Below are 26354 nucleotides of genomic sequence, written 5' to 3' on the forward strand. Positions count from 1 at the left end.
CGGGGCGCCCCGTGCTAGAGTTCGACTGGGGTCGGCCCGCTCGGAGGAGTGGTACTTGGGGAGGGGCACTCGACAGGGCTGCCCTCTCTCCCCTCTCCTGTTTGCTCTAGCCATAGAACCTCTGGCGGTTTCTGTCCGCGCCGAGTTGGAGCAATGGGGAATCAGGGTAGGCGACACCACAAACGTGATCTCTCTCTATGCCGACGACGCTCTATTCTATTTGACGTCACCTGATGCATCCCTCCCTGCGTTGATGCGAATTCTGGACCGCTTTGGCGCGGCCTCTGGATTACGTATTAATCTCAATAAATCCTTGATTTTCTCACTGACCGGCTGTGCCCCTGGCCCGAGCGCAGATCTCTCGTGCTTAGGCCTCCGGTGGGAGCGGGAGGCGTTCCGCTATCTCGGCATACAGGTGGCCTCAACTGACGAGGCCCTATTGACTTGCAACGTCGTTCGAGTGCTCCGGGCTCTTCACAAGTTTATCACTTTTTGGAACACCCTCCCTCTCTCTCTTATGGGGCGATAAGCGATCGCCAAGATGGTCATGCTCCCCAGGACTTTATATGTGTTGCAGAATACCCTGTGTCCACTTCCTCTCCGCATGTTTCGCACACTTGACTCGCTCCTCACGTCTCTACTTTGGGCAGGCGGGCGTAGCAGAGTAGCTCTGCGCGCAGTGACCCGTTGTTGGGAGGAGAGAGGCCTTGAGTCCCCAAGATTTGACTTATATTATTATGCGGCGCAGCTCCTCCCTGCCGCAAGGTGGTTCGTAGATGAGGAGAATTGGGAACTGACACTACTGGCGGGCACAGCTAACGAGAAGACTCTGAAGGAGGCCCTGATGCAGGGAAGGGGTGCAGATGAGGCTTTACCCCATGTGGTACGACACACAGCAGGAATTTGGCAGCGGTTGAGAAAATACTACGAAGGGCCCCCTTCCATAGGGAACTGCCAGTGTGGATCTTAGCCCCGGTGCCCCGAATGGAGGAGAATATGTGAGTGGCGTTGCGGCGGATGCAAGACTTTGGCGGACCTCTATCCAGATTACTCTTTTGTGTCCTTTGAACGGGCTACAGAGTTCTTTGGGGTAGGTAGGGGGCAGTATCTCCACTACAGAGGGCTCCGAGACCTAGCTAGAATGACGTGGCCTCAGTTCCCGGAGGCACCGACGCTGACCCACACCCTCGACATCATCTTGTCATGTGGTAGGGGTAGAAGGCTGATTTCCCTGCTGTATTCGGCCATGTGTAGGGATTCGACCCCTCCGACTGCACCATCCTGGGCGGCTTGGGAGGCAGACCTGGGGGTGGAGTTGGAGCCGGGACAGCGTAAACGAATTGGGCTTCTGACCCGAAAAGTCTCGTGTAATGCCAGATTCAAACTAATACATTTTAACTTTCTTCTCCGTACCTATATGACCACGGTCTCCCTCAATCGCATCTCTGCGGATAGGAAACACAACTGCCCTAGGTGTGGTGTGCAGAAGGCGGGATTTTTCCATCTAGCGTGAAGTGTCCTCAGGTCGGTGCCTTTTGGAGGGAGGTGGTGGACCATATTGGTCGTGCTACAAAACTCAGGATGGCGCTGGATCCACTCCATTGTCTTTTGGCCCTGGTACCCAAACCTAAAAAGAAGAATTTCTTATAAGTTTTTACAATTACTACTAGTCTTGGCAAGGCGGCGCGTAGCTATAACCTGGATGGGTCAGAGGGCTTCCGAGGTGTCCCTCTGGCTGCGTGATGCTAGAGAATGGTCACTAGCTGAAGAGACGCACATGCAGCGCACTCGCCGAGATGGGAAGCTACAGTATGGAGGGGCTCACGGAGGATGATTCGGATGCCACTAGCGCTGAACTGTTTACCCCAGACGAGTTCGAGTCTGGGAGTGACTGGGAGGGAGTCTGGTTGGAGGACCCGGATCAGGTGTAGTGCCCCACTAGCTGCACACTAACGTTCCTTGTTATATATAACTATGATTAGCTGTGATCCCTAAAGGTCTTCTAGATATGACCGCACCTTCTTGGGCCTCAAATGGATAACCTGATTCTGTGAGCAACTTATTAATGATGCCACGCACGGGGGTTTGTTTTTTGTTCTATGTTAAAACAGAGTTTTATTATAAACAGTAGGAAAAATGCTTCCCCCAGAGGAATAGAGGTGGGATTACAGGAAGGACATAGGGAGAGGAGTATATTGTAAAAACAGCGAATACAATGATATATATGTATCTTCAATGCAAGACTAAGTTTCCCCGGACACATGCTCCAATTCTACGCTGCCCAGCCTCCGGGATGTGGGCCTATATGGCTGTGTACTGTCCTGTAACTTGCATGTAAATGATCTTGCCTTTGATTGGCCTGCAAAGTCATAAATACCTGTGCTTTCTATGTTCTATGTTTCGCAATAAAAAAAATATTTTTTAAAAAAAGTGCTTGTGCTCACACCTTAAAATATGGTACAGCTGGCTTATATCCAATAGGTGTGTTTAATTTGCGTGTAAGTCCCTAGTAAAGTGGCACTATCTGTGCCAGTACCTGTACATTAAATTCTACTAATTGGCCTTCAGCACTGATTGTGCCACCCTCTTAAGCCACACTTTAGGCACGTCTAAGGTTTGCCATTGCAGCCTTTGTCGTTTTAAACTACAAACCTTCCTTTTTAATACATATGTTACGCCTAGGGTAGGCACTGGTCAGCCGAAAGGGTAGGATGCAGTGTACTTAAAAAGTTGGACATGCATTTTTTAGGTTTACATATCCTGGTAGTGAAGAACTCATAACACTGGAGTTACCTTATTTCATTTAATAGGTGATAATTTCCAAATTTCCAAATGGGAGCAGGTAACCAGTTATGATTGGCCTCTTGCAATTGTAATAAAAAAATCCTTTCTCATGGTGAAGTCAGATTTTAAATTGCAGTTTTTAAAATGCCACTCATAAAACATTGAAAATGTTCCTGCCTTTTGTAGTTAGTATCTGCAACCAGTCTCTGGGTTACATGACTGGGGGTAGCTAACAGTTGGGCTTTTTGTATTTCTCCTTGACAGCCACACCCAATAGAGCACTTAGGTATGCCTGGATGGGCCATCACTGGCAATATGGGTGGGCCGAGCTGGGCACAGCCCTACTTACAATTGAAAAGACTGTCCTGTCTCCACACAGTTGCATACCCCCTGTAGTTAGTCTCGAGCAAGGGAAGGGAGGAAACCTGTGCATTTATGAACCTGTGGAGACTGCCAGGAAGGACTGCAGTGCTGCTCAAAGGACTGCCACTCTGGTGGACTTCTGCCCTGCTGTCCCTTTGCGTGGATGAGAAGGAATAGACCTGCATCTGTTGAACCCACAACCCCAGAGTGACTCAAAGGGCTAGTTGACTGGCCTCCTGACTAGAGCATCAGGGACCAAAGGCTCCAATAACCTTGAACCCAGCACCTGCACTCTGCTGTCTGAGAGTTCTACCTTGCCAAGTGTGCCACTCTAGTCCTAGACCCTTGGAGTTGGACCTGAATGTGCCCTGCCACCCCATCTGTGGATCCTGCAGAATAGAATCCTCTACTCTTACTGCATGGCGCCCACACAAACAGAATCAAAGCATAGTCTCTGCTGGAAAGATTCCCTCAGTGCAAGAACTGATTGACCTTGCAGGCTGCACCGGAACAGATGTTGTGCGAAGCAGGCCCTCATCATAAATCTTTTGCTGACTGCTGCCTCTGACGGCACGGGCTATCTCATCGCAGTCCTCGGAATCGATGCACCGCCTCGGCTGCAGGATGCATCCTCAACGCAGGACCTAGCTCTGCAACCAGATGTTCAGGACTTTTGTTCAGTTGACCTACTTGTGTAGCCATCTCGTGCTCAATTGTCCGCCTGAACATGACTTTGTCCCTTTCCGGCACAAACAGATAAAGCGCCAAAAAGCACAAAGGGGCAAATGTGGATATTTACTGAAATATTTTACATTTCATTTCTCTGGTTCTACTGATTGGATATTTGTCATTAGTCTTGTTTTAGTTATGAACATTTATTTTTCTAAATTGATGTACGGTTTTCTCGTCGGGTTTTCACTATATTGCTTCATGAAGTGCTGCATAAATACTTTACACATTGCTTCCAAGTTAAGCCTGATTGCTCTATGCCAAGCTACCAGAGGGTTGAGCATAGGTTAATTTGGGGGTTTGCTTGTGCCTCCCCTTACCAGGACTGTGGCTGCTGCTTCACCCCCTCCGCCATCTGAAACCCAATTTATTACACTTGTGATTAATTTTGTTCTTGTAGTATGTTGATCATAATGTGGTACACTTGGTTGCATCATGATTATGGGTGGTGGCAAAATTACTCTGCTTTGGTCAGTGAACATTCTTTGGCAGGTATATTTATTTCTATGTAAGTTTTTATTTTGCTGTTTTTTTCTTTTAACAGCTAATTTGATGGGGTTTTAGCCATAAAGTAGAGCAAAGTTGGCCTGCATACATATACAGGTTTTTGTTAAATAAAACCTTCCTAAACAACCAAAACACAAGAACATGCATTGTACATCCCCAGCCAGCCCCCATTTTGCTATTTAAGACTATTCTTTAATTTAATTTTTTAAATCTTTTTTTATTTTAAAGGTTTTATATAGCACTGGCTAGACCCAGAGGTATCAGAGCGCTTTACATGAGCATCAGATCGTAGTTACAGGTTACATTGTTACAAAGGTTACACAGTTATTAGAGCATGGCAACATAGTTACTTGTAAGGTCAAGATAAACAATAAGCACAAATACGAAAGGGGGAAAAGCAAGCAAGGGGAAAGATTCAGGGGAGGGGGTAAGGAGCTGAGGAAGTAGATGGGTAATGAAGGCAGGAAAGAGGAGGGGAGAGTGAAGGACATCTAAAGGAAAGAGGAGAGGAAGGGTGACGGGGACACAAACCGGTAGACGAGTCAAAGCAACGTCCAAAGTCCAGTAAGCTGTGATACCAGGGGAAGTGGTATCACTTCCCTATCTCTGTTGCGGGAGGCTCCCTTTACGCAGTGGAGTCTCTGGGGGGTCTCTGAGACTCCAGGCCTACATACTGGATTCTTCCCCAAAAAGGGGAGAGGGAGTGCTTTGGCAAGGAGTGCCATACCATACCTCCGCTGTGAGTTGCTCACTTGGCGCAGTGGACTCTCTCAGCGGGTCCGCTGAGACTCCAGAGTATAAATATTGGATCTTTCATCAACAAGGGGAGAAGGAGTGCTTAGTCAAAGGGCACAAAGGACAGGGGGCTAGGCAGACTAGCAGGTAAGGTGAGAGATTCAGGGGAGAGAGGATAGGAGCTAGGGAGGTAGACAAAGGGAGAAAGAGTACTAAATGGGAACACATTTAATTAAGGAGTTATTATATAGCGATGGCTTTACATGAGGGACAATAATGTTGCAAATTACATCAGTTAAAAGTTACATAAGTATCAACAAAAGCATTTAAAGAACATAGGGGAATAAGGTGAATGGAGCTGGAAGGGTAAAGGGGTAGGAGGAAGACAGGACGTAGAGACAAGGGGAAAATAGTTACAAAAGATACCAGAAAACTTTTTAGGAGCATAGAAGAAAAGGAAAATGGTGTGAGGAATGGAAAGGGGGTGAGGACAAAAGGGGTAGTGTATAGATACAGCGGAGAGACGAAGGAAAAGTTTGTCCAAGGTCCGGCTGGGTAGGTGACGGCTGAGGGGGAATCCTTGGTCTATCTCCTCTTCAGCTATCAGGCAGCTCCACCGGGCATCTGTCAAATGGCTAGGTCTCAACAGAAAAACATTAAAGGCGAGAAGAATGGAGCGTAGAGGGGGAAGAGGGTGGGGTGAAAGGGTAGGAGGGGGAAACGACTGAGACGAAGGAAAGTCTGCCCAAAATCCATCTGGGTAGGTGGCGGCCGAGGGGGAATCCACAACCCATCTCCTCTTCAGCTAACCAGTAGCTCCATCTGACAAATAGCAGGGTTTCTACCGTTGAGGGAAGGTTCAGAGTACATGTCCAGGAGGGAGAGCAGGATCAAGGTCAGGTGAGGGATGTGGTTAAGCTCACTAACAACCTAAAGACCAGCCTGAGTAAGTTAGGTGCCTCTGCCTCAGAATCCATCTTTTTGAAGTGTTATTGCATTTTTCAAACATATTAAAGCCTTTGCCATTGTGACGGGTTAAATGATCTTGCTAGGAACAAATATAATTTTCTTTTATTCTATAGTGTATATAGGTTACTACTTTAGCTATTCCATTAAAATGCAGGGTTGTATTTAGCATGCCCTATTCTAGTAGTTAAAGTAGCCATATGGTATTAGGATTTGACACAGTATGATCCCATTTTATCCACACCCCCTTGAAAGGCATATGGCAAAACTTTCAAGTAGGTCAAACTGATCTGTCGCCAACAAAACCGCTTCGAAAAGGGTTGTGTAAGTTCTGATATTGTGACAAATTGTTTTATGGGAACTGCTTTTTTTCCCATTGTTGCTGTAAATTAACTACATTCAGTTGACCATGTGGTATACATTACTTAAAGATAGCTATTACTTGAGATCGAAGTTTATTTAAAATAACTCCTGAATATTGGACCCAGACTTCCATTACGGTTGTTACCCCAACTCTGGATAGGTCCAGCCCAGATACTAATGAGATCTAGGTACAGAGAAACTAATCTTTTTGTAGACACTTGTACCATATGATCGGGTTACACAAATGGAGCCCTCCCAGTGTGCATCTTACCCTTCATTCAGCAACACCTCTTATGTATGGGATATGTTAACTTGGTTGCGGTTCACACCTTTACTATCCTCATACCCTCCGATACACTTCGAGTGAGGGCAGGTTACATTTTAAAAAACGGATAAGCGAGGAGAGTAAAATGATCACAGATCTGTTAAAGGAGGGATCTATAAAGTAATTTTTACAACATAAGTGTGACTTTAGTCTTAATGGGATGGTGTCCTGCATGTTCCCATCGTAGACATTTGGGCCTGTATTACTTATAGGTTTCATCGCCCTGGCCTGCCCCACTGCATGTTTAGCTGGTTCTTCTGGGCGCAGAACTCAAGCTCACATCCGCTGCTGGTCCACCTTTCACTGGACAGTAGACACCAGCCTGCATTTAAAGGAGGGAGAGATCCCCCTACAGGCGAGTGCAGTGAGTAACTGCTCCTTCCCGTAGGGCTTGTCTGAGCAGTTCATGGCACCCCCAACTCACATTCAAGGGGTCCCATCGAATGTGGGGGGGGAGGCGAGGGGGGGAAGTCACAGACTATACATCCTCTGTGGTTTACAGTTGGTGCACCTCCCAATGGTTTCTTTGCCTCTGCACCCACAATATGGCACAGGCAGAGTATTTCCCCATTTGTATGGGACAACTCCCCTATCCGAATGAGGAAATGCTTCCTTGATACTTTGCTGCTGCACATGCAGCACTGCCATATTTTATGTTCCAGATGGAAGCAAATAAGTCTCTGTAGCCTCTTCTTTGATACCAGTGTCGCAGGACTCTGAAATTGGGTGGACACGCCTTTTGTACCCCCAGGGAAAGTAGTGTAATAAGGCCATAGTTCTCTGCCCCAAGCGAAAAATCAGCTGTTGCATTCCTGATCTCTAAATGAATAGACTTAAGAGGTCTAATCCCTAAAATCTGTGTTTGATTCTCACTGCCAAATGCAAAGTGGTTGCTCATGACCAATTTGAAGGAAGCTCTGAAAAGACCTGTTGTAATGTGAGCATTGCAGACCTTGAGGACAGATGTACATAAAATCTTTTTATCTGGCAAACCATGAGATTTACAGTTGGCACTTTATATGGGATTGCATCATGTGTACCCTGCTGCCAGTCATGACTGTTGGAGAGGCTGTGACGGTAGAGGGGAATCCTTGAATATTTCTAGAGGTCTACAGGTCTCGCCATTTTGGGTAAAAATCACAAAGACCTTGAAGGAAATATTGGGCTACCTCATACCCCTAGATCCTGGAGTCAGCTGATGGGTCTCCAAACGTCCAGATGTAGAAGCATTCCAGGTCTGTCTGGCATTTACCATGAAGGGGCTGATGAATCAACATGATAGACTGCAATATTCTGCGGATGGAACTATTGATCAGCAATGTTGGTGAGAATCGTATGCAGTAATAGTCTACTGTTTTTTGGGCGTGATGTGAAACAGACTGCATTACTTGCAGGGCTCCCAGATACTACATGTAAGAAATAGGTTATTGGTTGAGGAGGGTAGAGGCCCCACTTGGGCAATAACCACAATCATTCTTTGGGTGAACCACAAAAGTCACAAAATTAACGTGTGCTTAACAATCTGGTAGCTTGGCACAAAAGCAGTGAGGCTTAACACAGAGGCAATGTGTAAAGTATTTATGCATCACACAAACCGTAATAAAGTGAAAACTCAACACAAGAAAAATCACAAACTAATTTATAAAAAAAAATACTAAAACATCAAAAATCCAATTAGAGCTGGGGATATTTAATTGTAACATTTGTAGTTAAAATAGCGTGTAAAAGCACAGTCCTCTGCTCCCAATAGACTGGGGGGTAGGGGGGGGGGGGGAGTTACAAGTTCAGGTCGACCGTGATGTATGTAGTAAGATAGCCTAGTGTTAGTAATGGGAGAAAGGGCACTTACACTTGTGAAAAAAACGATTTAAAGGAGTTTTTCACTACAAGGATTTGAAAAACTTAAACACAAATGCCCTACTTTTTAGATACAATGCACCCTCCCCCATGAGCATTTAGGGCTTACATTAGGGGTGACTTATACATATTAAAAAGGAAAGTTTAGACCTGGCCTGGCATAAGGGTATTTTGCCAGGTCAAAATGTCCATTTAAAACTGTACTGCTGGCTGAAGTGGCAGGCCAGAACATGTTTTAAAAGGCAACTTTAATGGATGGGACAATGAGTGCTGCTTCTGCCGCTCACTAGTAGCATTTAATTTCCAGTCCCTGGGTACTGACAACACCATATACAAGCAACGTACACGTAAATTAAATGCACTAATCGGGTGAGGCCTAATTTTATCATGTTTAGCGAGATAGTACAAGCCCTTTGTGCACTTTACCTCTTCTAGCCAGTACTAGAGTCCTTAAAGCCAACAAAAACGTGTTCAGCAGATGAAGGGAGTAAAGGTAAAAAGTTAGGGGCGACCCTGCAGAAAGGGCCAGGTCCAATGCTACATATCCTCCTAGATGGAGAACAATGGGAGTTATTTTTTCTTTCCTGGATGGGGGAGGCTGAAGATCGGACATTGTGATGAAATCCTATTTTGAGCTTTGATGGCTATATTGTGTGCTTGTCCCTATGCTGGCTCTGTAGGCCTTCTTTTAGAGGGCGGGAAAGTGGATTCTGTATCCACCTTCACTTATAGTTTTAGTCAGAGTGCTCCCTGAGGTTTCTATTGATACTTTAATTGAAAATTCAACAGACATCTGACAAACGGATCTGCATTACTTGCAGCCGCCTTCTTTTTGCGTATGTTGGATTGTATGTTTTCTACAATCTCTGTTCAGAAGCCTGTAGTCTCCATGTTTTCCATATGAATAGGTTTTCTAACTTCACAAAGAGAATCTAGACTTGATTTGGTTGTAGGCACGTTAACGTCACGCAATATGGCGGCCGGATGCAGGTTGCCAATTCGATGTCGGGTGCTCATTTGTTTTCAATAAGGTTTTTCTTGACTGCAAAGAGGCTGCAGACTTGGCACTGGAGGTAGCAGGAGGAAGACCAACGACAGCGGAGGTAAGTTGTGATGAAGGTGGCCATAGGGGCATAGTCTTTTCAGCTCATAGGCCCAGGTGCAGGGGTGCCTTCGGACGTCGTAATCTTCGTACAGGAGCCGGTCGGGGGTGAGCCTCTGGATTCACACTGCAGGCACTGTCATAGTGGGAAGGAGAGGTCAGCCAACGCTGGACACACGGTCAGGATTACTGGAGAGTCTTCACTGCACAAATGAGCCACTCCCACTCGGGCCATGGGTGTCGCGTGCAGAGTGGGCTGGGGACGCAGATCTGGCTGAATCAGGAGTTATTGGAGTCAGTTTCTTCTGAACGCAGCCGCTGTCCTTGGAAGATTGGAGACTTTATTGAAGGCAACAGTCCTCCCAGGCTTTGTGGAAGTTGTCGTTGCAAGACATGGTCGCAGGGTAGTCAATGCTAGAGATAAGCCATTAGGGCTGGGGTCAAAGCAGTTGTAGTCTTCTGGCTTCCCTCAGGAGCCCACAAAGGAATTCGCAGAAAGGGTATGGTAATGAGGCCTGGGGCATTCCTATCACCCTGACTCTGTCAGACGGTGTGAGCAGATTGTGAGTGAGTCAGCGGGAGGGGCAGAGAGTACGAGTTCCCGACTGTGACCGACAATCACAATTAAAAGTTGCTATACGTGTCAATTTTTAGGACTCGTTAGCTCCGAAGTCCCGGCGATGTGTCCCCAAAGTTGGAAAAGTTTGGAAACTTCCTGCAGCAGAACTGTCTGCCCCTGCGGCTGAGACCAGAATGCGCTCCTGGCAGTCTGCCTTCTCTGAGCCCGCTCCCTTACACACCCACGCACTGTTGTGCTGAGATTTTGCCAGAGGGTGCTTTCGTATTTTTTTCTTCTCTTTGGTATTCTGAGGGAGCCGGACAGCCCCCCTTGCCTGAGGTCAGACAGTTGTGCTGCGGGGACCACTGACATCAGTGGAAAACTGTTTATTTGGAAGCCAACATTTTGTGAGTTGTTTTCACTTTTGCTCGCTTTACCTTGGTGAGTGCACTCTTGAAGCCCTCGGACGAGGGTTTGGGTGGCAGCACCAGATAAACTCTAGCCATGGGGAAAGCGCTTGGAATATTACTTTTTCTGTGCGCGCTGGGACCAGCATTTGCCGAGCTTGGTGAGTAAATGGTTAATCAAAGTGCGTTCACTTTTCTGTAAAGACGTTACCACGCAAGCCGTATGGTTGGTACATGGAGCGTACGTAAGTGTGAGTGGGTATGGAAGTACTATGTGCTTTAAATGGGCAGGTGCTGCTCGGTACCGAGTACCACACTTTTTTATTTTGAGAGGGAGAGTACCGGCATTTCTCAAGACAGATATAATACTTTTAATTAGAGAGTACCAGCACTTCTCAGGAACAAGCAGTACCTGCACTTATATTTTTTCATTTCAAGGAGTACTGGCACTTTGAACCATCCGGAAGTCTATCCTCACCAGGCACTGGTATGCCACTGGTGATGCCAGTGTGCTAACTGTTGAAAATGCAAGTGTCCCGTTTCGCCTCTCCATTGTATGAAACTTCTAGATGAAATGTGTGCCTTTTGCTCAAAAAGTGACTACTACAGAGTAGCCTCCATCTATATTTTGCATAACACACCTACAAGTGCAGATGTCACAGTGAACGTCCTCCACCCGCTTTTTCGGGATCTATGACACCTCTACCCATCCATGCGTTGTGTATTGATATACGGCTTGTGGTGCACTTGTACATTAGGCCAGGATCTTAATGGGTGGATGAAAGGCGTGTACAACTTGGGTATCGGTGCTTGTGGACTGGCTAAATAGATGCTGATGACAAGCCATTGACAATGTAGCCCAGGTTCACTGTGCGATCAGGGCGCTGAGCAGTCGCACTGATCCTGCTAGAGTGATGTGAGTGAGGTCTGGGTGTGTGAGGTGGACATGGCATAATATGGAAAAATTGCTCAGCGAGGGAATGTGCCTGCGGTTGAGAGCTGTGCACAACCTGTGAGCCATAGCGATTTATAAAGAGACTAAACTCGATTTCTTTCTTCAGACGTTGATAAAATAAGTATCTCTGGGAAAGAATACACACATTTTTGCCTAGAACGGTGCAAAGATAGAATTGCTGTAGCTGGTGAATGTTTATTATTTCATTGTTGAAGCCTCTGAACTTCTCAAGTTCGACCTGCTCTTCTGTTTTTTTTTTTTTTAACAGCTTTTATCTGATGAACATATGATTTGTGAAGTCGTATATATTTATTAAAAGCTGCTGAGAGATTGAAATATACTTGGATTCATTCCTTTTGTGATATATGATTTTAGACCATTCCCACAAGTGTGACCCACTTTTCTGTCTTCACACTTTTATCTGATGAGCTTGTTATTTTAATGTAGTGTGTTTGAGGTCTTGCGCCTAGCGCGATACACTGCACCACACACACACACACACACACACACACACACACACACACAACCACACACACACACACACACACATAAATACACACACACACACATAACCACACACACACCACACACACATAAATACACATAACCACACCTAACCACACACACAAATACACACGGCCACACCTAACCACAAACGCACACAACCCCACACACAACCACACCCACACACAACCCCCCGCACACAACCCCACACACAACCCCCCGCACACAACCCCACACACAACCACACATGCATGCAGACGCACGCAGACACACACACAACCACAATCCCTCCCTCACACACACACCCACAATCCCTCACACACACACCCACAATCTCTCACACACACACCCACAGTCCCTCACACACACACACAATCTCTCACACACACACCCACAGTCCCTCACACACACACAACCACACGACACGCACAACCACACAGCATCAGTGCACAATTTCTACTGGCACACACACCACCAGCCATCAGTGCACACATCAATTGTTAACGCATCCACCATTAACTATTGTAGCAATCGCAGTATGGCACACTTAACTTTTAAACATATTTATTTAAAGCGCAGCATAGCACCATTGCTACAAAAATACACATTTTGTTGGCCTACAATTTATAGACTTGTTGCAATTGGTGTTGCAATATTTAGCAATGCCATTAGCTCAAACTTAATTAATGCGAGACCTATTGCATTGTAAATGCTTGTTTAATGTATGTTTTAGCAGTGTATTTAGTAGCCTGACTCTGAGATATCGCAACAATTAGTCGTTTCCAGGTGTAAATTAATTGCTACATGCAGTCTGAATCAGTAGTGTTTTTCTCAGTTTGCCTTGCGTGCACTGTGGTAAAAAAATAAAATTCAACCTTTTCACTGCGGTAATAACTGTGAGTGTGTTTATCAGTGTAAGTGCTCTAAATTCTTTCCTGTCATGGCATGCATCCTTCTGCCTCTTTCTCACTCATCTTCTGGTTTACTTACCCCATGGCTTTAGCGTAGTTTATATCATTTGCTGATGAAAGACAGATATGGGAAAAATGCCTTTGCCGCAATCAGCGAGTGCTTCAATTTAAGGTAATGTGATTTGGTTTACACAAGCCCTAACTGCTTATTTAATAGGGCTTGATATTCAGTGTTCTTAGGGCTTAAGCAAGAGTCTAATTTGAAGTGGACTGCTTCAGTTAGACTGTGAGCATCAATATGTATTCAGCCCTAGCATAATCTGAGTTAACCACTAATATGAAAAAAGATTATTGCACAAAACTGTAAACTACCTAATAATGCTTAATGGCAAATGGTACAGCTGCGTAGGGGGGGGGGGGGGAGTAATGAATGTCAGGTGCCCACAAAAGCCTACTGTGGCGAGTATTTGGTGTAATACGGGTGCCTGAGCATCAGCAGGCTTAGTGTGACGTTGCAGGGCTGCAAGTGCTATGAACAGTGCTTGTGGCCTGGGCCCTGGGAATTCTCTACAGCATGGCCATGGGCCTTTGAGAAGAGGTGGCTGTCTGTACTGGGGGAGGATGGACAGGGAGTCACAGGGGTCAGGGAGTGTCTCCCTTTGGCAGAGATGTGTCCTGTAGAAAAGTGTGCTATGGAGGGTAGCGGTTCACAGTAGCAAAGGTACATATTCTGTTCATAGGTAATCTCTTCAATGGAAAACAATTTATAAACCTGGCTTCATGTGCACAAAACCTGACATTTGTTGTTTTCAAGACTGACTTGCTTGACTTGGCACCTAAAGATTTCTTGCATCTTCAAACTTTTCTCCTCCTATTTGGTAAACGAAAATATTTTAGATGTAGTGAGATTGATGTTTATTTATCTACAACACCAGGCAGGTTTCAAACTTTTTTACAGATTGCTTTCTTGGGCGGGCATTTTGACGTTGGTTTGACAACCAAGCGATCTGTGAATGAAGATGACCAGTGCACCAAATGTCATACTGTTACTTCTCCTTATTTTGATGTGAATGTCTTAGTGAATTGATCCAGTCAGAGACGCATCTGAGCACTGCACTCTCCAAAAAGTGCTCAAGGCAGTGTGTGGCTTTAGATAATTGGTAGACAATATATTTTGCAATTGAAAATGTTCTCCAGGATTTGCATATTCATGCGTTCTTCATTGCATGGTGGTAAAAAGGTGTGTTTGGATCGTGATGGCCTTTATCATTCTCCCTTAGAACTTCTTCCCAGAACAAATGGTGGCTTGGTGTCAACAGACCAATGGCAGTATTCCACAGTCGCAGCTCCTACAGGTAACATCTAGTTTAAAGTCTTGTTTTGAATTAGCACAGATGAATCACCATAGCTTTTAAGAAACTGAAGATGGATTTTCTTGTGCAAAATTATGGTAACTTTAACGAAAAATATTGGTTCTTTAGCTGACATTGAAAGCCCATTAAGCCCATTATGGGTTATGCTCTGCCTTGTGAACTATCTGTGAACATCCTCTTTTATAGGTAGCAATGAATCGGAACACTTTTAATAAGTCACTCTTCGCTTGTTTGGGCCTAGTGTTATTGGAACTCTCTGAATGAGCAGAAAAGCCCACTGCTCCATAAAGCACACGCTGCCAAATGTTAGGTGTAAAAAGGACACACACTCGACCCCATCTTCACCTCCAGCAACCATGTCTCCTTCAGCCACACTACGAATCTCCTCTGGACTGACCACAGCTGCGTTCACTTCACCTACAACAAGCCGAAACCCACCATCCACATCCAACCAACTCTACAAAGAAACTGGAACAAGATCACCACCGACCAGATCTCCACATCACTCCTTCAAACCTCCCCAGCCCTCTCTTCTAACGCCAACGAAGCCGCCTCCAACCTCACCCTCTGGCTATCCAACACCGCCGACACCTTAGCACCACTGAAAAAACGTCAACACAAACCTGGCATCAAGAAGGCCTCATGGTTCAACGATGACCTCAAGAATTCCAAGAAACTGTGCCGCTCCCTTGAAAAGGCCTGGAAAAAAGACCCATGCACCACCACCAAAGACGCCTTCAAAAGCGCCATCCGTACTCACCACCAACTGATCCGAAAAGCCAAGAAAACAGCATTCAAGGATCGACTTGACAACAACTCCCACAACAGCAAGGAACTTTTCAACATCGTCAAGGAATTTTCCAACCCCTCGGCCAACTCCAACGACATCACCCCCTCTCAAACCCTCTGAGATTCCCTAGCCTCTTTCTTCCACAACAAGATTGCTGACATCCACAACAGCTTTGACAACCAACCCGGAAGCCAACCCACCCTACCATCAGCCGACCATCTTCCCCTCGTTAACACCCTTAACGCCTGGAACCCAATCTCCACTGAGGACACCATCCGCCTGATGAATTCCATCCACTCTGGATCCCCCACAGACCCATGCCCTCACCACATCTTCAACAAAGCAGACTCCATCATAGCTCCGCACCTCCGAGACGTCATCAACTGCTCCTTCAACTCCGCTACCTTCCCAGAAGACTGGAAACACGCTGAACTCACCGCCCTTCTGAAAAAACCAACAGCAGACCCCACCGAACTCAAAAACTACCGCCCCATCTCGCTTCTTCCATTCCCGGCAAAAGTCATCGAGAAAGCTGTCAACAACCAGCTCGCCGCCTTCCTCGAAGCCAACAAATCACTCGACCCCTCACAATCTGGCTTCCGAGCCAAACACAGCACTGAGACCGCCCTCATCGCAGCAACAGACGACATTCGAACTCTACTGGACAATGGAGACACAGTCGCCCTCATCCTCCTCGACCTCTCTGCAGCCTTCGACACAGTCTGCCACAGCACCCTTTTACAACGCCTCAGAAACATCGGAATCCAAGGAAAGGCACTGGAATGGATCACCTCGTTCCTCACCGGAAGAACCCAGAGAGTCCGCCTCCCACCATTCAAGTCCGAAGCCTCTGAAATCATCTGCGGCGTACCACAAGGATCCTCACTCAGTCCCACCCTCTTCAACGTATACATGAGCCCCCTCGCGGCCATCGCCCGCCAACACAACCTCAACATCATCTCTTACGCGGACGACACTCAACTGATCCTATCTCTCACCAAGGACCCCAGCACCGCCAAAACTAACCTACACGAAGGAATGAAAGAAGTCGCCGAATGGATGAAACAAAGCCGTCTGAAACTGAACTCAGACAAAACAGAAGTCCTCATCTTAGGTAAATCCCCCTCTGCATGGGACGACTCCTGGTGGCCGGAAGCCCTCGGAAATGCACCCATCCCGACAGACCACGCACGGAACCTTGGCGTCATCCTGGATTCTTCACTCTCTATGAACAGACAAGTCAGCGCCGTATCCTCCTCCTGCTTTAACATTCTTCGCATGCTCAGAAAAACTTTTCGCTGGATCCCCACCGAAACAAGGAAAACAGTCACCCATGCCCTGGTCACGAGCCGACTGGACTACGGAAACACCCTCTACGCAGGTACCACCGCTAAACTCCAGAAGAAACTACAACGAATCCAAAACGCCTCTGCCAGGCTCATATTAGACATCCCACGCAACGAACACATCTCTGGTCACCTCAAAGACCTCCACTGGCTACCCGTCAATAAGAGGATTACTTTCCGTCTGCTTACCCACGCACACAAATCTCTCTACGACATCGGACCAGATTGCCTCAACTCTCGACTGTCCTTCTACACCCCCTCCCGCCAACTTCGCTCTTCCAGCCAAGCCCTCGCCACTGTACCTCGCATCAACAAGACCACCATGGGAGGCAGATCCTTTTCATACCTGGCTGCCAGAACTTGGAACTCACTCCCCGCTTACCTTCGCCTCACCCAGAATCACCTAGCGTTCAGAAAACAGCTTAAAACGTGGATTTTTGACAAATAATCCTCCTCCCCTTCCTAAGCGCCTTGAAACCCTCTGGGTATGTAGTGCGCTATATAAATTTTATGACTTGACTTGACTAAAGACCTCAGCATAAAACGTTAGTCGCATAAAGTAAGGGGGCAAATAAAAGCATTTGGCAAGGGAAACTTTGATAGTGTTGTGATCCACGGTCCCCCATGCTGAGCTATGCCTCTAATCTTCTCTGAAAGTTCACATAGCTATAAATGGACAGTTTGTTTTATAACTAACTGAACATTTTGCAAATCTACCAGGAACTCATTAAAAACAGCTTTGTAAGTGGCATTTTCCCAATAATGGGTTTAACGTTATAATCTGCTATAGGATTAACAGGCAAAATAGTTTGTGCAAATTTGCGGTCACCTAAATGTTTGACTAGTAAGGGGAGCTACCAGGACATCATACTGTCATCTTTGACTAACATTGACTCCTGCAACTCAATGAAACAAATATTAATACAGCAACGTCTTGTGACAGGTGATAACTCTAGAAAACCTCCTTTTACCCATGGAATGAATCCTCTTGCTGTTAATGAACAGCCAAATTGCACACAGCAGCTCTCTTCTCTAAAGTGAAGTCCAGGACATTTGCTGCTGAAACTGCCATCTTTACTCCCCTCTGCTGCACCAAGTGCATAGGCGACAGTTTAACGAGGGTGTGGGTTTCAACTTGCCTTGCTTTTCTCCTAACCTTCTACAGGCCCAGTTTTGGAATCCACTATAGGAACTACATTTCCCTCATCTGCTGTAGAAGGGATTTGTAAACTATGGAGTCAGAAGGAATTCCAATAAAGCACGAGTACAAGGATTCTAAACTCCCACTGATCATTCCCATGGGCCCCGCAGAACAGACAGGTGGTACCCATCACATTATATAGGAGTGTCGGTACGGGGTGACCTGCCTCCCTAGCTGTTTTGCCTGCTTACACCCTTGCTGGGCACCAAGGCAGTGGCTGTTATTTCACCACATGTTCCGCTGTTTTATTTTAATACACATTTTATTGATTTTACCTCATGTCAATCTAGTCCTGCCCCCCATAACATCATCTGATAGCGATCCCAGGTGTTTGGACCCCACCAAATGTCTTTCATGTTGACCACCAATTAATGATACACGTGGGGAATTCTATGGACAGTGTGTTTATGTAGTATCTTGGCCTCTATGTGGCTATAGTGCGGTAAGTCTTTCAGATCTCTGTAGGGCTTAAGAGCATGCCCAAGCTGTAAATATATGAAAAACATATTATGCTGTAGACCATACTCCCCAACCCTGTAATTCTGCAAAAGATTTTAGCATCAAAGCCACATTATACCTCCCAGCTTAGAGATACCAAGTGCATTTCAAGACCTGAATCCATGTAGCTCAAACACTTGTCTCAATATGATCCCAAATTCTGGGGAGTCTCAGTGTCCGACTACCCGAGTGCTTGGAGTTTCATTCCATGTTTAGAGCCACGTTTGTGGCAGAGTGGAGAAACCCTGGTGGAGCATCTCCACAAAGCAAGTGTACGAGAGGCATTTCCTTCTTTGCCGGTCTCTCCGATGTAAAGGCAGTCTCCCGTGTTATCAAACCACCCCTCGCTGATTATCACATGAGCCACTCTATAATGTCAAGCGTCTGAGGCAGGAATGCCCACATTGTAGGTTGATTTGTAACCTTTAGATAGGGCAATTCTTGGAGACTGATGGTTTGACAGTAAGTGCAGCAGAAGTGAACCTTCTTTCCTAAAGAAGAATGCAATAGGATGAAGGAGTAGTTATGTAGTTAAAATGAAAGGCGTGGCAGGATGACCATTTTATATATGGAGGAGCATCTCCTACTGGACAGTGCTGTCCAGAACCCAAGGTCAACGGTCAAGATGTACATCTTGTATTCAGCCTCTTGCAGCCACCAGGTACTCTAGCACCAGCCTGGTCTTGAGTTTCCTGGGCCAAGTCCCAGCCACAGTTCCACTGTTCAGTGGTCTGACACACCTAGTTAGAAAGTGCATCTATTCATCCTGAGTCTCGGAGCTCAACAAAATTAAATTATCTTGTTGAATAAACACTTTGTGCCCCTCAGAATAAAAATGTGGCAGTATTCCTGGGGATGCAGGGCCCACAATATATCTGACAAGTCCAGGAATCTAGCCAGGAAGGACAGCCCATGGAGCTCCCCGTCCTACTCAATGGACCTGTTGACTTCCCCATTGAGGTGCCCTTCCAGTTTCCAAGGCCTTGCTGTGAGTTGTTCCACCAATGCCCGAAAACTTTAAGTGCCTTGTGAGGGTGTGTTAGGGGGGGGGTGGGGGGGGCGGGGGTGCGTAGACAAGGTTTATAGCAATGGGTTGAATGGGTCGGGCAAAGAGGAGCACTGATATTGCTGCATACTTACCCTGGTTATCATGCCACTCGTGTGACCGTCAGCGGCGGATGACTGGCTCAATATGGCAACCCCACGACCCACTTATAAAGCCTGCATGGAAAATTTGTGAGTAACCCATCCATGGCTAAAAGGGGGTAAGCATGTGCCCGCTAAGTGTCTCTTGAAGGAGTAGGTCTGTAGAAAAGGACTTGACTGCTCTCCGTATCGCAACTCTTTTAATTTGGTCTAAGAACAATAACATTCCATTTCTAAAAGCTATTGTTATCATTCCTCTGTGTATCGCGGTGATTAGCCTTGTGGGCAAGTGTGTACTGTGGCAGAGAGCATGAACAGAGTGCCTGTGGTTTTCAGTGCCAGCAGTGAGCCCCTGTAGATATGTAGTGTACCTATATTGCTTGCATTTTTTACTGGACTGCCAACAAGGTAAGTCTTTGTTGGACTTTTAACATGTAGTCTGACAATATTATTACATGGGTGGGTTTGCATAATAAAGCCTTGTGTTCCTGGGAGGACCTGAGGATCACATCCAGGTCTTCAAAGTTGAATATGTGGGGAAAAGGAGAACTGGAGTGTCCCCTGGCTTGGGCCTTTGGGCCAGTTCCACCTTGTCAACAGGCTAAGATATCATCTTTAGGTGTCCAGGTCTTCAGCCACATTGCAACAAATTGATTTGGGGATGATCCCTGTGACCCTTCGATGAACCCACAATCCTTATATTGTTGCTGCGGGAAGGCCCTTCTGCATACTTGGCATGTACCTCCTGCTGGTGTACAATCTTCTGAACCTAGTGTTCGAGGCATGTGGGCTGCTGAATTCATATCTGTGCATAGATCGCCGCCTAGTGTTGGGTCCGGATGATTGCACATTGTTGTCCTGGAAGAGTCTTCGAAGTATCACAAGATAGGTGGCTCCTCCCCTGGACTACAGTGCGCATGGGCATCCTCTCCATCCTCAGATTGTTTTTTCCGCCATTGGGTTCGGATGTACTTTCTCGACTCTAATTCGGAAACTTTGTATTGACTCTTTCCTAAGGCCAAAAGGCCTTCAAAGCATTGGTATTGTCTCGTTCGGTGCCTGTTCTTTTGCAGTTCTTCGAACCGGACGTCGGAAGCTGGTTCTCGCTTTCGACACCAAACGCCCAGACTACGACGACGATGGATCGGAGCCCGTTTAAACGATGCCCCGTCTGTAATTCGAAATACCCCCACATTGATGTGCACCCAGTGTGCAATAAATGTTTGTCCCCCGAGCACGACAAGGCCAGCTGTATGGCCTGCTCGAAGTTCCGCTCCAAGAAGACGCCTAAACTTCGACACGCAGCGAGGCAGTCGGCGCAAAAGTCGGCGCCCGAGCCGGTCAACATCTTCGAGGCCGGTGACGAAGAAGGCGTTGAAGATGAAGAAGGAGAAGAAGAGGTGGTTCCTGAAGAGCAGTCGGAACCAGCGTCGGAGCATGACTCCAACTTCGAGGCGGACGAGCAAGCTGAACAGTACGTCCACGAAGAAGACGTCGTTGAGGTAGGGGACGACGAAGGGGCCATCGGAGCCATCGATGACCACTCCAGTGATGAGCCAGGCCCAACCGCAGTAGCGGGGCCTATAACTGACATTACGCTCCCTACGGCTCAGGTCGAGGCATTGCCGAGAGGCCTTAGCCAAGATCTTCCTTCACGTTCTATAGCCCCGCGTCCAAGCCAGGCTAAGAATGCATCCAAGGAGCCATCGGTCGATTCTTCTAAACCGAAACCAACGGAGCCGAAATCGAAACCAAAACTACTTCAAGTCAAGTCAAAATCCACTTTATTCGATTAATTAAAATCATAAAAGTATTCTACAACAAATATCATACGTTCATATATCTTAAAAACAGTTAATACAGTATTAAACAGTAGATAGAATTTAAAAAACAAGTTAAAAAGGCATTATTTACACAGAATTCTTTGCAGTTTGCACTCAACATTACAGTAAACATGAATTCAAGTATCTATCCTCAGTTGTGAATCCAATCTTAACCTTGATCTTTTACATCTAACAGATGCAGCCAAAAAACTAGCGGTGCAATACATAATCAAAGGGGAATGCAACATCTGTAAATATAACAGCGCAGGCTTGTACTGCGTAAAGCCCAACTCCCTCAGAATTGATTTTAAATATCGAGTACGGGGTTCGTGATAAAAGGAACAGAAGAACAAAAAATGCGCATTATCCTGAGGGGAAAAACCATCACATTTGCATGGGGACGAGTCCTCGAGCTTACACCAGTCTTTCTCGTCCCGCAGAACCATATAAATTTGGTTAAAACGAAATTTGGACAGTAGCCACCTATGAAAAGAATTAGTGACCACTGCCAAATAAGGAGCCAACTCAAAAGATGGGGTTATCAATACATGAGCCCTCACAGAGGGTTTACATAATTCATCCGCTTCACGCTCGGCCATACGTAATCTGATGAAATTGTTCTTAACCCACAACAAATCTGCTTTACACAGGGATTCTGGGCTGGTAAAGATTTCAGGGCGTCCCATACTTGCGGCCAAGGACTCGACATATGAAACCCCCTGGATATCCCTCCTGTGATCTAACATAAGACAGTCTTTGATTATCCTATGATTAAGGCCAAGATTCGGATTAAGCCAAAGCTTAATCCACATCAGAAGTGGAGCGAGATTAATTATATCTAAAATATAACCCAAACCCAACTCAAGATGTAAAGAGTGAGTGGCAGTTGACTGTGGTAGACCCAACAGAGAACGAAGAAATTTATTTTCCTCTGTCTGGATGCATTTAGAATTAGCGTAGCCCCAGACTGCAGCCCCGTATCTAGCGATCGCGGCTGTCTTGGCTTTGTAAACAGCCAGGACAGCTTCGATAGGTTTCCCCCCCAATCTTTTAGTGAATCCCAGGATTGCAGAGTATGAGCTTCTCACCGCGTTCGCTTTGGCTGTTAACTGCGGTGTCCAGGTTCCCCTTTGGTCGAATATCACTCCCAAGTAGGTAAAAACTTTAACATTTGTAATAGCCTCTCCATCACAAAAAAAGGTTTTTTCTTTTAGTTTACCACATCCTGCTGACATAGTGTGCGATTTGTTCTTATTCACCACCAGGTCAAGACTGGACATAAAGTTACCGAAGGAATTGAGTAACTTTTGCAGGGCAATTGGGGTCCTGGCTATTAGCACCGCATCATCGGCGTAGAGGAGCACCGGAATTGGTGCACCCCCCATGCTCGGAATATCCTTTGTAGCTGCCCTTAATTCATCCTCCAATGAGTTCACGTATAACGTGAACAGCATTGGCGCGAGTATACATCCCTGACGGACCCCTCTAGTTGATCGAAAACTCTTGGTACACTTTCCGTCCGTTGTTATTCTGATGCGGGCCCTCAGATCTTTATGGAGCTCTGCCAGAAAGTGTACCAAGGAGCTATCGAGGCCCATCTTCAGGAGCATTGCCCACAACTTAGATCTATTAACAAGATCAAAAGCTGTGGACAAGTCCATGAAGCCAAGAAATATACTTCCCCCTTTAGCTCTGGTGTATTTATAGATCATGAGGTGGAGATTTAGGCATTGATCCTCTGTACTCCTCCCTGACCTAAATCCGTATTGTGCCTCGGACAGGATATTGTTCCCCTTGGCCCACGCGGATATTCTTGCTAGGACAACCTTTCCTAGGATTTTAACCGAGGAGTCCAACAACGAAATCGGTCTATAGCATTTCGGATCTCCTCTCTGACCTTTTTTAAATATTGGCACAACTGTGGCTAAAGACCAGGTCTGAGGGAATCCCACTACGGCAGAGGCATTAAAAACTTTTGTTAAAATATTGGCCCAGAACAGCGGATTTGCCTTGAACATATCCGCTGGCACTCCATCGGGTCCCTGGGCCTTGCGTCCTGCTTTATCCTCTATAGCTCTAAGTACCTCAGTTATGTCAAAGCTCACAGGCTCCAAGGGGTTCTCAATAGCAGGGATTATGAAAGGTTCCAGCTCCCTATTACTATCATAAATATTTTCAAAATGGCGGAGCCAGTCCTCTTCTGAGATATTTAATTCCATTACTGAGTTTTGGTCACCTGAAAGTAAAGGAGTGTTAATAATTGACCAAAACTTAGCACTGTTTTTTAGGGTGGCTTTATCCATTAATTCTTCCCAGGCTATACTCTTTAGTTCATTTTTGCGCAAATTAATGGCCAAAGTAAAATCCTTTCTTAATCGTGCGACTAGCACTTTGTCCCTTGGGCGCGTGTTGAGGGCTTTCTTGAGGTGATTGTGTGCTTTGCTACAATTTTTGTCAAACCAACCTTTCACCGATTTATGTTTGCCCCCCTGACCTTTGGCTGTGAGGCAAGTGGACACAAACCTACAAACACCCTCGAAGGAAGATATAACCTCCTTACTCCCAGTTAACGGGTTGGCACACATTTAATTCATCAGAAACTGAAGAGGATACGGTTAAGAAAAAATTGTCGGGTACAACCATTTCCCATTTAATTCTCCCCTGATCCTTGTCCTTAACATGCAATATAGACCGCTGGGTGACAACTGATTTTAACAAAAAGGAGCTACTCACTAACTCCAACCCCACGGGATTATGGTCACTCATAGGCATAGCAATTGCATTATATGAGATCACATAGTCCAAAAAGCCTCTTGAGACAAAAATAAAATCAATTATCGAGTCACAAGCCCTTCCCGTATAAGTGGCGACCCGTGTACTCTTATCGTAGAATTCTGGTTCATACAGCTCATTTTCCCGTAATACATTTTCGAGCACCAAACCCTTCTGTGTATGTTCTAGGTGAGGGGAGGACACACTATCCGGCCCATCTTCATCCCCTAGGGCACAGTGTGAGCACAAATGAACATTAAAATCGCCCATTAAAATAAATCGACACAAGGTGGATTGTTTGACTCTATAAAGACTTAAAAAATCTGCTAACCATGTAATGTACACAGTTTCAGGGGAACCGTTCGGTGCATTATAGCAATTAACAAGGAGCAATTTACAGCCGTCCTCTAATTTTATCTCCAGAACGAGGAAATTATGAGAGGCACAGTCAATCAGGGTAATTTTGCCCTTGATATTCACCGATACCAGTGTCAATAGGCCTCCTTTGTTCCGGCCTGCAGGGGAAGGCAAAGCAGGTACAAAATAAGAAGTAAAGCCGTCTAGCCAGTAATCACAGTCCATGTCCCAAGTCTCCTGAATAGCGATGATATCATGGAGCTTTACGAAATTTTCCCAGTTTGGGTCTCCCTTCTTGGACCGCAAACCAGCGATGTTCCAGGATAACAGTCTAACCGTGTCCCCTTTAGCAGTTGTGATCTCTGTTATACTGTTACCATCCGCAGCAGAAGAAGGTACATGAACCGTTGGTATTAAATCCACTAAGGCATCGTCCACTGTACCCTCTCCGGCACCCCGTCAATCGCAAAGGTCGAGACCTGAGAGAGCATCAAATCTGTTGTGTGTTACAATAGGTGGACCATAGGAAAAATGATTATCGCGTCCCTGAACCAAACTTAGAGGAGCCGATCTGAGCCCCACCGGGGTGAATGGACTTAGTCTTTGTCTGGGTAAGGAGGCAAAGTTGACATGATTATAGAAATACCCTAACGGACGCACTTGAATACCATTGCTGTCCTCCAACAGAGATGCTGCTCGTAGGAGTACTGTGGCCACATGTTGAGGGTATTTAAAGTTCACCACCACACAATCCCCTCTACAAGTTTTCCTCGAGGGACCAATCCAATTTACCCTCCTAGTCGTGATAATGTCTCCTGCAAATTTAGTAGGGAAACCACATTTAGCACTCAGCCAAGCCACTACTTTGTTTTTGAGTGAGTCGTGAACTTCCTCTTGTGGCTCAGTAGAGCCTGGGGTATGTACTGGGACATTTGCCAACACGACGACATAGGGGGCGCAATCCGGGGGTAGATTAATGGAATTATTGCGCCTACTTTGTATGGCATTCGTGTTGTATGAGAGGCCTGGTCTCTGCTGGCTCCTAACCGTGTCTATAGCCGAGTCTATTGGCGAGGAGCAAGTGGCTGAGGGGACAATACGGTTGTTATCCATGCTATTTACCTGAGGGATCATAGTAGATGGATTGGCAGCTTTTGTAGCATCTATCCCCACCACCTCAGAGCTCACTGTGCTAGTTGAAGGGAGTGGGGAGTTAGCCTTAACTAAATTAGCCAACTGCTGGTCCAACAGACCTCCTAGTCTTTTTATCTCAGTGTTCGCGGTATCCAATTTGGCCGCAAGGGAGGCAATGGAATCCTTAAGTTTTAAGTCAAAAGTGGCCTCAATGGTTTTGATTAGTAAACCAAACTGCTCAGGACTCAAGGTGATGCTGGTATCCTTTTTACTCTCTGCGCTCAGTTTTGCTTTAGGGGAGGTGTGACTATCGGGCAAGTGAATGTCCCCTCTTCTCCTGTGGGTGATCTTACCCCCCCTCTTGCCTTGCTGCTTTCTACAGGTTCTAACAGGTCTCTCTTTTTTGCTTCCTTCCGCTACCTCTGCCACTACCTCTTCCTCAGAGTCAGACGATAATTTATCTAGCATTATTGTATCAGGCGTTATAGTGTCAGGGGCCTGATGGATCGAAGCTACTACCACGCTAGCTGAGTTAGATGCGATTTGTTCCCCTAACATACAGACAGTGCTATTTTCGCCCTCTGAGGATGCCTCCGGCGTAGTTGCTCTTACTGGAGGGAGGTCATGATCTAGAGAAGCAACTTTGCCCAAAGAAGCCCTTCTGTCATCGTTGATTTTATTCACCATTTTGACAAGGAAATTGTTCATAGAGCCTGCCCCTGTAACCACCTTATCTTTCTTTGTGCCTGACATTATAGAAACTGTAACGGAGTTGATTAACAGCAATGACTATGCCTATGCCTTGGATGTCACCAGGAATCCTATGACCAGTTTATCAGGGTATAAG

The 26354-nt window shown here is 46.1% G+C and overlaps 1 protein-coding gene across 1 annotated transcript in view; it reads left to right on the forward strand.

Annotated features, from left to right (window-relative positions):
• The window catches only part of GRB10 (growth factor receptor bound protein 10), a 582611-nt gene that overhangs the window by 420118 nt on the left and 136139 nt on the right, over positions 1-26354 (forward strand). The window contains exon 8 of the mRNA XM_086964958.1: positions 14348-14422. Within this exon, the coding sequence (XP_086821084.1) occupies positions 14348-14422 (75 nt within the window). The remainder of the gene's footprint in view (positions 1-14347; positions 14423-26354) is intronic.

This window comes from Lissotriton vulgaris, chromosome 4_1 (genome assembly GCF_964263255.1).
Source record: "Lissotriton vulgaris chromosome 4_1, aLisVul1.2, whole genome shotgun sequence".
Lineage (NCBI taxonomy): Eukaryota > Metazoa > Chordata > Amphibia > Caudata > Salamandridae > Lissotriton > Lissotriton vulgaris.